A 12,550-nucleotide genomic window follows, 5' to 3' on the forward strand; every position below is an offset into this window, starting at 1 on the left:
ATAAATTTAAACGCCGTGAAACGCTACATCTTTGCGCTGGATAGTTTATTTTTTAAGTTAACGCTTTCTAAATCGGAGTCCTTAGCTTGGCTTAGTCGGACTCACGCGCTTGACTGCATATTTCTAATAGGTTTTCCTGTCATCTACTTATAGTTAGGAGATAAAGGGGGGGAATGGTCGGACAGACAGACAGACAGACGCACGAGTGATCCTATAAGGGTTCCGTTTTTTCCTTTTGAGGTAAGTACGGAACCCGAAAAAAAGAAAGTACCTATGTTATCAGTTATGTACTTACGGTAAGTTTATTGAGCACCCTGGTGACCCCACAGGTGTGGGGGTCCTGGAGGTCCAACATGAATGTGGCCACGTTATCCTCCATCGTTGGCTTGCAAGGTTTGTAGTCTGAAAATAATAAAATTATTTTAAGTTTGCATATTAAAAAAACTATCTAAATGTTTAAATAATTACATAAATGGTACATAATTTTGTAAATACAAACATGTTTTTTTAAAGAAAGTATATAAATAAAAGAGCATCACTTATATACCTACATAACTAAATATTAATTTCACGTTTTTCCCTAATTTCTTACTTACCTAAACGTCTTTTAGTGAATGTAAATTAAAATGTAAACTACATCATGAATAAAACGAATTTATTGTCTTCAAAATGTTCTCCCTAAGATTTGATATACACAAACGCAAACGTTTGTTTAGTTAAATTATCTTTTTAGGGCCACTCTGTAGAAAGAATCAAGGCTAAGTAGAAAAAAAAGTCTAGTAGTCTTAGATATTCAGATTTTCTGCACAATATCCTTACTTTAGTAATTTTTAAATCTTTCGCTAAATCACAATTAGCTTCTTGGCATAATTATGTCGTAAAACTAACGAACGCGGGAACTAGGCTGCGGGTATATGATGGTTGCGCTTTTATCGACTAAGTGGCCGTCACATTTTATAATCTATAGGACTTGGGAGAAGTCCTTCCACTTGTAATATTAGTTGTAAAATTGTTAAATACTTTTCGTTTGTCGCGACACTCGTGACATCTAGTGCCAAGTAGCGGTGTTAGTGATAAATCCGTTAGATACTTGAGGCTAACGTGTCATTCAATAGAACTTGCTAACTATGTCACAGAATAAATAATAGTACTAAGTACAGAAGACTCACTCTCTAACAAAACGCGTCTGTTACGATCAGCACAAATATGGCCGCTAGGTGGCGACAGCGCCACGCGCGGCTTATGGCTTTCCCCAAAATTGGGGCCGAACGGATGTACTTTTAGCTACCTGTAGCAAAGCGACGAAATCGCGGAGTGAGACACGCCTGATGACTATGTAAATAAACCGCCCTACTAAAATTGACACTTTTGTTTACATAGTTAGCAAGTTCTATTGAATTACACTTTAGATGTCGACTGCGAAAATATAATATGCAGTATTTATATCAAGGGGATTAGTGCGTTTATGCATTATTAGTCTATAGTCTATAGTTGCATTGCTGCAGCAAATGTTTAAATTGATATGTTGCATCCCGGATAATTGACATTTGCGGCAGAAAAGCTGTCAGAACTCGGCAGTAATGTCGCGCTGTAACACTGCAATAGTAATAGTCTAAATCCGAGCGGCACCTTTAGCTTAGACGGACTCTAACAAAAGTCTGTAAGTAAGTGTAAGAACAGCGACACGACAGACGATAATATCGCAACCACCATATACGTGCTAGTGTAAAAAGCAAGTGAAAGTGCTCCTAATAGCCCCGCTTCTCATACAACAATGGTGTATGTATGGAAATGTATGGATCAAGGGTACGGATGGTGTGAAACAATTGTTCTAGCATGTAAAGCAGGGTTTTTGATGCTTTATTCTTGTAACTATTTTCTAAGCGCCACCTGCACCATCCCACTAACCCGGGGTTAACAGGTTAAACTGTTAATCCAGTGTCAAGTTGTACTGGTAAGTCTGGTAACCATGGTAACATGATAATGGTGCAAGTGGCCCCAAGTGCATAAGAGTCTGTGTGGAAGGAAAGAGAGGAGTACACATTTGCAGATTAAAAAAATGTTCTAAAATTCCTAGACCTTCACAGTTTAGATTTTACGTGGCCTGTCAGCATCTAACGTAATTATTAAGAAAACACCGCCCAAGTGCGAGTCGGACTCGCGTTCCGAGGGTTCGGTACATTAAGTCCGACGCACGCTTGACTGCACATTTCTAATAGGTTTTCCTGTCATCTATAGGTAAAGAACTATTTTGTGTATTTTTTTCAAAATTTTAGAGCCAGTATAGTTTCGGAGATACATAAAATAAAATAATTATTTATTTCAGAAAAAGGTTTCCATAATATATTAGTAACTTATTATTATAACTCTTAACCTATGTTAGTGACAATATATTATGTATTTTATCTATTATAAAAGGGGGGGGGGGGGAATGGTCGGACACACAGACAGACAGACAGACGCACGAGTGATCCTATAAGGGTTCCGTATTTTCTTTTTGAGGTACGGAACCCTAAAAACAGTTAAAGCCACCGCGTATATCTCATCCACATTGACACATTGCTGAGCTTACATCCAAGACTGACACCTGAATGGTGGCTAGCCGACATGCCAGCTGACTACGTGGGAGCATTGTACAGGAAATACTTAAAAATGGCTATTTATCGCTTTTCAGACATACATACCAATTCGGGATTTAGTTATTCGATCTGATTCCAACGTGATACTGTATTAGAACAAGTTAAATTATTTTCAGAAAATATTTTAATTTGTTTTTATTTCAAGTAGAAACACTACTATATAAATTATAAACTGAAATGAATGTCATACAGGGTGCTTCCTGTAACAGGAGCAATAAATTAAACTGTAGGCTGTACTCCTCAAACTGACTAACATTTGTTCAGCAACTTTTGAAAATAACACATGTTTTGATTTTTATTACACTTTAAAGTTTATTCTAAGACGCAATGTATTGCAAATTTTGTTATGTTTAAAGCGTGACAAGCAACGTCAAATACACTGATGTCAGCGTACATTGAAGGCAATATTTATTTTGTATGAAAAAGAGGAAGTCTAAAGGATTCATAATTATTAAAAGTTGCTGAACAAATGTTGGTTAGTTTGAGGAATACAGCCTTTAGTTTAATTTATTGCTCCTGTTACAGGAAGCACCCTGTATACTAAGAAAAAATTCGGCCTATGTCGCTGTGGCCCGGTGGCCGAGTGGCAACAGGCACCTGCCGCGATAGCAGAGGACGCTGGTTCGTTTCCAGCCTGGGGCACTGGAAGCCTGGGTCACTTTTTCTTAGTACCTATATGACATTTATTTCAGTTTATAATGTGATACTGATCTGTATAGTGTCTACGTCACTTTTGACTCTGACAGATCAGTATCTACTCTACCAAAACTCGAATTGGTCTGTTCTAGATACCTATACGAGCTGGGATGATATTTTTGTGATATAGGTGGCAAACGAACAGACGAATCACCTGATGGTAAGCGATTACCGTCGTCCATGGCATGGACACCCGCAACACCAAAGTGGCCTTTAACACACTCATTGCCACCCAGCCAAACAAGACATCCGCGCCAGGCCACAACAATTTCGTCATATAAAGCCGTAGTACCACGATCCCGACTATCGCGTCGTCCGGCCTGGGAACGAGATCATAAAATAACCGATAGTCGGGTTTTCGGCACTGAATGTGTTAAAATGCGCTCTTTAGTATGGAAATTGACACTACCACCGACGGCATGCTGGCCGCTGCAGTAACGCCGGGAGAGTAGTGCTGCGGTCGGAAATGGAATCTCACCTTAAGATGGAGTTTATTAAATTTGCAATTATTAGATATATCTGTAATAAATGGGCCACTGACCTCGATTATGTAGTAACCAACTGATTAAACAATAAAGCAGGCAATATATTAGCTAATTAATTTGTTTAAAACACGCTTTGCACAGAGTTATGAAAATAACCGGCCAAGTGCGAGTCGGACTCGCGCACGGAGGGTTCCGCACCATCAACAAAAAATAGAGCAAAACAAGCAAAAAAACGGTCACCCATCCAAGTACTGACCCCGCCCGACGTTGCTTAACTTCGGTCAAAAATCACGTTTGTTGTATGGGAGCCCCACTTAAATCTTTATTTTATTCTGTTTTTAGTATTTGTTGTTATAGCGGCAACAGAAATACATCATCTGTGAAAATTTCAACTGTCTAGCTATCACGGGTTTGGAGATACAGCCTGGTGACGGACGGACGGACAGCGGAGTCTTAGTAATAGGGTCCCGTTTTTACCCTTTGGGTACGGAACCCTAAAAAGGTACTTTATGTCATATCATAACATTTCACAATTTAAAATCCGTAGAGCCAAAACGCATGGTGCCAATGATGAGAAATACAATACTTAATACAAACATATATGTATACATTATATTTACACGGGTTTAAGCGTGTAGAGGTAAGACAGACAGACAAACATAGTTACTTTCGCATTATGTCATTTGTGTATAAATATTTATTAATTTACTTTAAGGTACTTCTGAATTTTTCATGTACCTATATGTTTTCTATCTGTACAATAATATAGATTTTAAGTTTTAAATGTTACTAATACATATGGAATATCGTTATTCTAAAATAAAGTTTATATTATATTATTATTAAATTTCAAAGTCGCCCCAGCATTTCAATGCCACCCCGTTTTACACGATTAATACCTCGGAATTCGAGTAAAAACGAATTACAAGCCAATCAATACTGTTCACATCGTAGTTTCAAACGTTAAAACTGCAGCACTGTGGTTTTCGTTACTCGGTTATCCAGTTGTGCATATCGTTGGAAATGAATTGTGGTTTGTCCCCTTTACCTACTGTTTCTACCACAAGCCTGGCTGGTTTAACTTTTAGGTTAACACAGATATAATTAATTAAAAAAATAGCGTTGGTGGCCTGGCGGTAAGAGCGTGCGACTTGCAATCCGGAGGTCGCGGGTTCAAACCCCGGCTCATACCAATGAGTTTTCCGGAACTTATGTACGAAAAATCATTTGATATTTACGAGTCGCTTTTCGGTGAAGGAAAACATCCTGAGGAAACTGGACTAATCCCAATAAGGGCCTAGTTTACCATCTGGGTTAGAAGGTCAGATGGCAGTAGCTTTCGTAAAAACCAGTGCTCACGCCAATACCTGGGAATAGTTGAATTGCCAAGCGGACCCCAGGCACCCATGAGCCGTGGCAAAATTGCCGGGACAACGCGAGGAAGATGAAGATGACAGATTTAATTAATTACACATAAATATGTGTAATTAATTAAATCTGTCACTCCTAAATAGGAGTGAGTGCTGAGGTGACGAAAGATAGAGGAGAATGGAAGATAAAAACATGTGCCGACCCCACTTCATCATCATCATCATCATATCAGCCCTTTATCGCCCACTGCTGAGCATAGGCCTCTATTCTAGTACGCCACTTGTCCCGGTCCTGAGCCAATCTCATCCAGAAGTGAGCCAATCTCATACATACACATAACATGGGATAAGGGCAGAAAGAAGAAGACAGATTTAGTTAAGAGTAATTGGTAAGACTTGAACCCACGACCACTGGATCGCTGGTACAGTGCTCTGCCATCAGAGCTACCTAGACCGTACCAAATACAGCGAATATTTTCACCATATGTAAGCCACACTAGGGAGGCTCTAGCGTTATGTTAACTTAATCGATTGATTACCTACAATTAATGATTAACCTAGACTCTACAAACATAACAATTTTCATCTAAACTCATTAATTGTTTAAAATTTCAATTTCAAAATTATCAAAACAAAACATGTAGGAAACTAGGAACGGCGGATCAATTTGGCGAAATCAAACAAATTCTATTTTCGCGTTAACAAATGATTTGTTAAATGTAATTGTAATTAGTATTGTGTTAACCCTGACGGAGGTTTGACAGGCACATGTCAAAGTTTGAGAAACTTTTAACCCATTTACTGTTCTAAAGGTACACAAGTAAATATCTCATGTACATCGACGTATATTTATCTCAGGACTAGCCTTACGGGCAATAAGAATGGAGCAATGGGGCCAGTAGAGCGGTGTGACACCGCTAAAACGCGATTGGTTGATGAGTTCGCGTCACGCGCGTGATTGGTCGCAACTAGTTGCGTTAGACTGCACGATTCGTGAATGACACCGCTGAACTAGGTCCATTTTTAGGGTTCCGTACCCAAAGGGTAAAAAACGGGACGACTAAGACTTCGCTGTCCGTCCGTCCGTCCTTCCGTCCGTCTGTCACCAGGCTGTATCTCATGAACCGCGATAGCTAGACAGTTGAAATTTTTACAAATGATGTATCTCAAAACAAATACTAAAAATAAAATAAAATAAATATTTACGGGGGGCTCCCATACAACAAACACGATTTTTTTGCATTATTTTTTGTTGATGGTGCGGAACCCTCCGTGCGCGAGTCCGACTCGCACTTGGCCGGTTTTTAGTGCCCGTAAGGCCCGTCCTGAGATATACGTCAATCGTTTCTTACCTTTAAGCTGGTCGAGGTATGAGAGCTGCCGGTCACCATCCATGGGCACTGTGACCTTCATTACTTCGGGCGTGCAATCTATCTGGGACTCGGACCCTGTTGACAAGCATTAGGAAACATTAATTAATTATATTTATCTTCTACATATATATGTGACGTCCCACGGATAAAGGTACCTTATGGCCGTTGGCGCTTACGCTATTATTAACGCCGCTCCGCCGCCGCGCGCTATTATTATTGCGGCGCTATGCGACGTAAGCGACAAGTGCCATAAGGTACCTTTTGCCGTGAAACGTCACATATATAAACGTGAAAGACCTGACTGACTGACTTAAATCAACGCACAGCCCAAACCGCTGGGACTAGAAAGTCCAAATTTGGCAAGTAGGTTCCTTATAAGGTCTAGGGGTCCACTAAGAAATGATTTTTCAAAATTCATAACCTAAAGGGGTGAAATTTAAAAAAACTCTCCTGCGAGTGCGAAGCAGCGGGCAAAAGCTAGTACTCTTATACCTAAATACGCTGTAATAGTACATTAAGATACAAGTTACGAGTAAATAAAAGCTTATAAAAACTTAGAAGTAATATTTAACCAAGACACACGCTTAGAATAAAAAAAGTGGAAAAATTACTGTCTTGGGCTCACCCAAGACAGTAATTTTTCCACTTTTTTTCCAAGTCTCAACTTGAACTCACGGCTTCTGGATCGATACTCCAGCGCTCTGCCATCTGAGCCACCAAAACCTCATCCATAGCACTCCATAGCCAGAAAATCTTTCCACCATATGGGTCAAGGGGACCCGAGCGACATCTACCGTAAGAGCGTTACACTTCTTAAGACGAAACAGGAGCTGAGATTTAAATATTTTAGGTAAATATACCCATCTCGTACGTTTGTATGGAGAAATTACCACTCCTGTTGGCGTTGGCTCTTAAACGGCTACCGGAGTTCCAAGTCATATTGGAAATTCACCATCAGATTTGCTGGCTATGGATGAGGTCTTGGTGGCTCAGATGGCAGACCGCTGGAGTATCGATCCAGAAGCCGTGAGTTCCAGTCTCACCCAAGACAGTAATTTTTCCACTTTTAAATTTATTCTAAGCTTAATAGCATCGTTCGCAGACGTTTCTGCTTGTTAAAAATTAAAATCAAAACACGGTACACTTCTTCACAAACGCATGTTCACATATTTCCGAGCGCCTCGCGCGCTCAGATTCGCCGACGCTCATTATGCGCGCCGCACGCGCCGGCCCGGAACGGGCATCGAACCGGCACCTAATCACTGCGCCTATGGCTACCACGAAAATAATGAGCCATGAGAACTTGAGGTATTCGCTTTTTAGTGTACTTGGGTCAGACTAGGGATTGCAATCCGGTTCGGCGGATCCGGTAATCCGGCCGGATCCGACACATATCTCAAGCTACCGGATCCGGCAAAATTCACGGTAAGAAGAATCAAAGCGCTAAAATATAAAATAACAGCTTAAAACACTACTAAAATTTAAAGTTCTCGCCAATATTCGAACGTAATTCTATTCTAATGCTCCTTTCGCCGCGTTCCCGCTCGCAAACAGCAACACAACAACTTGTTTCTTAGTTGCCAGTCTTCCACCGACGAAATATGTGTCGTTCTAGATTCCCGTGCACCGTAAGTACTGAATTATTTTATATTTAATTAATTGTGTTGTGACAATATAATTTAATTTTAATTTGTTTCGATTTATTTAGTGCAAACCATTATAGCCCAGTTATAATAAGTGTTAACTGCATTTAAAATATAATGAATAAATATTTATAAGACTTCATTCAGCAGTCAAGTTAAATGTTTTGTCGAATTTAAAGTAAATAGAATATGTTATTTTGTTATTATTATGCTTTAAAATGTTTTGTGTGAATAAATGTATTAATGTATACTTGTATAGGTATGCACGTTAATTGATTTTGTTTGCTCAAACTAAAATGGTTGAATTGAAAGCACCTTTTTGTGCGAGTTGTGGGGCTATAGATATTTTAAGAGAAAAAAAGATTTTAATTTGTGGACTGATTAATTATTGTAATAAGACTTAGTGGTTACGTAATAGAAACGTTAATTTTTTAAACTAAAACTGTCGTTTTATTAACCTATTAGAAAAATATCCTTAACTTCGCATATAACGCTAAAAAACCTAATAAAATACGTGACTTGGTGAATTTGTAATCCCCAATACCAATCCGGCCGGATCCAGCCGGATCCGCCGGATTGACGCCTAAATCCGGCCGGATCCGGTCGGATTCAAAACCAGACCGGATTGCAATCCCTAGGTCAGACACGCACAGATACAAAATTGATAAAAGGCACTTAAGGGGATCCCCCACGCCAATGACCTTCGATCTGAATCCCTTAGTTTTCTAATGTTTTTTGTAGCTTATCATATTAACAGCAACAGCTTTAAGCAATATAGTATCCCATATTTACTTTAACATTCATAGTCTTCGGGATATTTTGGCATTAAAGTTGAACAATTTTAGGCCAAAAAACTGGTTTTAGGGCCCGTTTTTCGAGACGTCGAAGACGAACCCAAACATATAGATTTCGTAATATCTAATATCCTTCACAGCAAACTAGATACGAAAAAAGTGTTTTTTAGAAAATGTTTTAAAAAATCATATAAAATAAGCATTCATTTCTTTCAAAATCCGGTAGACAAAAATGGAGATAAAAGATTGAAGAACTGATAGCCGTTTGTCTTATAATTCTATCTGTGGTGAAAAACTAGGAGATACGATATAAAACTTGTCAAAAATCGATGAAAACTGCAGGTAGCCCAACGAAGTAAGTTTTTTTTAACCTACAACGAGGTCTAAGTAGCTCATAGAGCCACTAGTATCTAATTAAGTACATATAATAATGAATCTACACATCTCGAGCGGTCACGGCCGACGGAGCCACGGGCCGTAACTAGTATGTTACTTGAACCGAGAAATACTCCACAAAAACCACGTTTCCGACAAATCGGGCAACTTATCCTAAATCGTACTCAACTTGTGTTGACTTGCAATGAAAATTCAACCTTATTATGGACAGATAAAGTTGAGATTGGATTGAAAGTTTTGTGGAGTTATGTAGAAATTGTGGAAAGAGAAGAAATGCTGTTTTAATGTTGTTATCAAGATTTGTTGGTATATTAGTATTGTTATAATATTTCGGTAATAGAAGGCTTGGTGTGCAAGTATATATGATACTCGTATTAGTATTATTTTAGTACCGTAAACTTAACTATAACACCACATTTTAGCAGTGGCGGTACGTGAAACATAACTAGGGCAAATTTTATAATATTTTTAAAACCCGACCTTGAAAAAAAATTGATTGGAATGCTGTTTTTATATATGCAAATTGTTTTTTGATGTGCTAATAGTTTTTAGGTACATAGGTTAGGTTAGGATAGTATTTTTTGCCGATAAGATATATAGAATAAGAAAATAAATTGGAGTCGATCTCCAATTTAATCACCAATTTCAGTTTTATGGCGATATTGGAGCGTTCTAAATTAAAAAAGTGCCCCCAAAGGCGAATACTGGAGGCACAAATTGGTATATTTGCGTCCGCACCTGGCGCACCTCCATTTTATCGGTAATATCGGTCATAATCGGCGATTGAAATCAGCGAGCCAAATTGGCGTTTGCGCCCGCACGTCCTGATTTGATCGGACAATTTCATCAGATTGGCGAAAAATCTTCCTCGTCTGGACACGCCTTTAACGTAGAAAAGCCTACAGAATGCCATCCAAATTATCCAAAGCCGTTTTGGTGATAAAATCTCAAGTACACGGCACCATAAGAGGCATCCATTGTAAAGAAGTAGACATTTTATCTCACAGACGACTGGATTCCCTTCTATTATGTGGAGAGACAATATTTTACGTTTGGCTTCCTAGGGAGATAACGATGGTGTAAAGGTTCCGTCACACAGGCGCGTTTTCCGGGCGGGGCGTGAGCGTTTTATATGTAAAAGCGGCGCGCCCCGCTTACGCCCCGCCCGTAAAACGCGCCTGTGTGACGGAGCCTTAAGGAAAAAGAATGGAGCTTGATGCATTGTTGTATAAATTTTGTTTACAGTATACATATGGTGCTACTTTACCGCCCTAGTGCGGTAATTACCACAATACGCGCCTATGTTGAAAATTTAAAGTGCCATATGTACTGTAAAACGTTGTACAATACGTGTGCGGCCAAGCCACATATTTTGACTAAGGTGTAGAGTCTGTGAAGGTAGGGCCTGTAGAGTTAGAAGCTTGGCTCTACAAGATATCTGATAACTTTTTGTCAGTGCGAGCCTTATGGTTTCGTCTTGGCAACATTTTACCAGGGACCCGCCCGCTATCCCTTATAGAGGGTTTTGTAAGGGTATTGCATAAGGCTTAACTCACCATACCCTTTGCCAGACGATACCCTTTCATTAAGCCTTTAAAACCCTTATATAAAGCTAGCCCATTTGAGTAATCGGTAGCCCAATACCCTTACAAAACCCTTATCATCCGCTCCGCATATGGCTTATAAGGGCTACCCTTATACCCTTATATAAGGGAAGCCCTTTCAGCATAGAAGCGTGCTAATTTAAACCGTCTACCTTGTTCATAAAACACACATTACTTCGAATCCGAGCGATCGTCGGCGACGGCGGTTTGATGTGAGCGGCTTTCACGCGCTTCCAAATAAATGATCGAAGCCGCTCTTGTTGAAATACGGTTCAATTTTCAATGGCAAAGAGTTGTGATTGGTTGTTGCTTTTCTCGGGTCGAGCGCATCGTCACGGCGCTTTAGTCTTAGACACGTGCCGATATTATCAATAACTCCCGTTGCAAATAATATACCTATTGCTACTGATTACGAATCAAACTTAGAATAAAAAAAAACCTAAAGTTGACGCCGTTCACCGGTATTTTATATATGACTAGCTGTTGCCCGCGACTTCTTACGCGTGGATTTGTATATTGGTGGTTATATATTCTACATTAGCTAAGAACATTATGCAGCAAACAAAAGATAGCAGTAGGGACGGTTAATCATTTGTTAATTAGGTATTCTTCAACGCATGACATTTGTCTTTCACAACTTGGCTACGATGTTTCAAGCCACAAACTGAATAAAATTGTTCTCGATATAATAAGCCCTCTCAACCCCCAGAAGATTTTCAAGACCACTATTTAATAAATCCTACTAACTAACTACTCATTAACCGCTTTCAAAAAAGCGGCCAAGTGCGAGTCGGACTCGCCCATGAAGGGTTCCGTATTTAGGCGATTTATGACGTATTAAAAAAAAAAACTACTTACTAGATCTCGTTCAAACCAATTTTCGGTGGAAGTTGACATGGTAATGTACATCATATATTTTTTTTAGTTTTATCATTCTCTTATTTTAGAAGTTACAGGGGGGGGGGGACACACATTTTACCACTTTGGAAGTGTCTCTCGCGCAAACTATTCAGTTTAGAAAAAAATGATATTAGAAACCTCAATATCATTTTTGAAGACCTATTCATAGATACCCCACACGTATCGGTTTGATGAAATTTTTTTTGAGTTTCAGTTCGAAGTATGGGGAACCCCAAAAATTTATTGTTTTTTTTTTCTATTTTTGTGTGAAAATCTTAATGCGGTTCACAGAATACATCTACTTACCAAGTTTCAACAGTATAGTTCTTATAGTTTCGGAGAAAATTGGCTGTGACATACGGACGGACAGACGGACAGACAGACAGACATGACGAATCTATAAGGGTTCCGTTTTTTACCATTTGGCTTCGGAACCCTAAAAAAGGAGGTTCTCAGTTTGACCCGTATGTATGTATATTTATTTGTTCGCGATTATCTCGCGTTTGGCTGAACCGATTTTGATGCGGTTTTCAGAAAAGTGTTTGTTACATTCTGGAGAAGGTTTTAGTATACATAGATCTGAGCTGATGCTGAACCCTGGCTGTTCCTAGTGGAACTCAAGTTTGGTGCAACATAAGCAGGCTGTTTTG

At 39.3% G+C, this 12,550-nt stretch overlaps 1 protein-coding gene across 2 annotated transcripts in view; it reads right to left on the reverse strand.

Moving 5' to 3' along the window:
* LOC134659236 (uncharacterized) overlaps positions 1-12,550 on the reverse strand; it is a 65,877-nt gene that overhangs the window by 6,339 nt on the left and 46,988 nt on the right. For both annotated transcript variants that reach the window (XM_063514874.1, XM_063514875.1), the window contains exons 3-4: positions 6,543-6,638; positions 296-402 (exon numbers count right to left, since the gene is read on the reverse strand). In XM_063514874.1, coding sequence (XP_063370944.1) covers positions 296-402; positions 6,543-6,638 — 203 coding nt within the window. The remainder of the gene's footprint in view (positions 1-295; positions 403-6,542; positions 6,639-12,550) is intronic.

Source organism: Cydia amplana, chromosome 24 (genome assembly GCF_948474715.1).
Source record: "Cydia amplana chromosome 24, ilCydAmpl1.1, whole genome shotgun sequence".
Lineage (NCBI taxonomy): Eukaryota > Metazoa > Arthropoda > Insecta > Lepidoptera > Tortricidae > Cydia > Cydia amplana.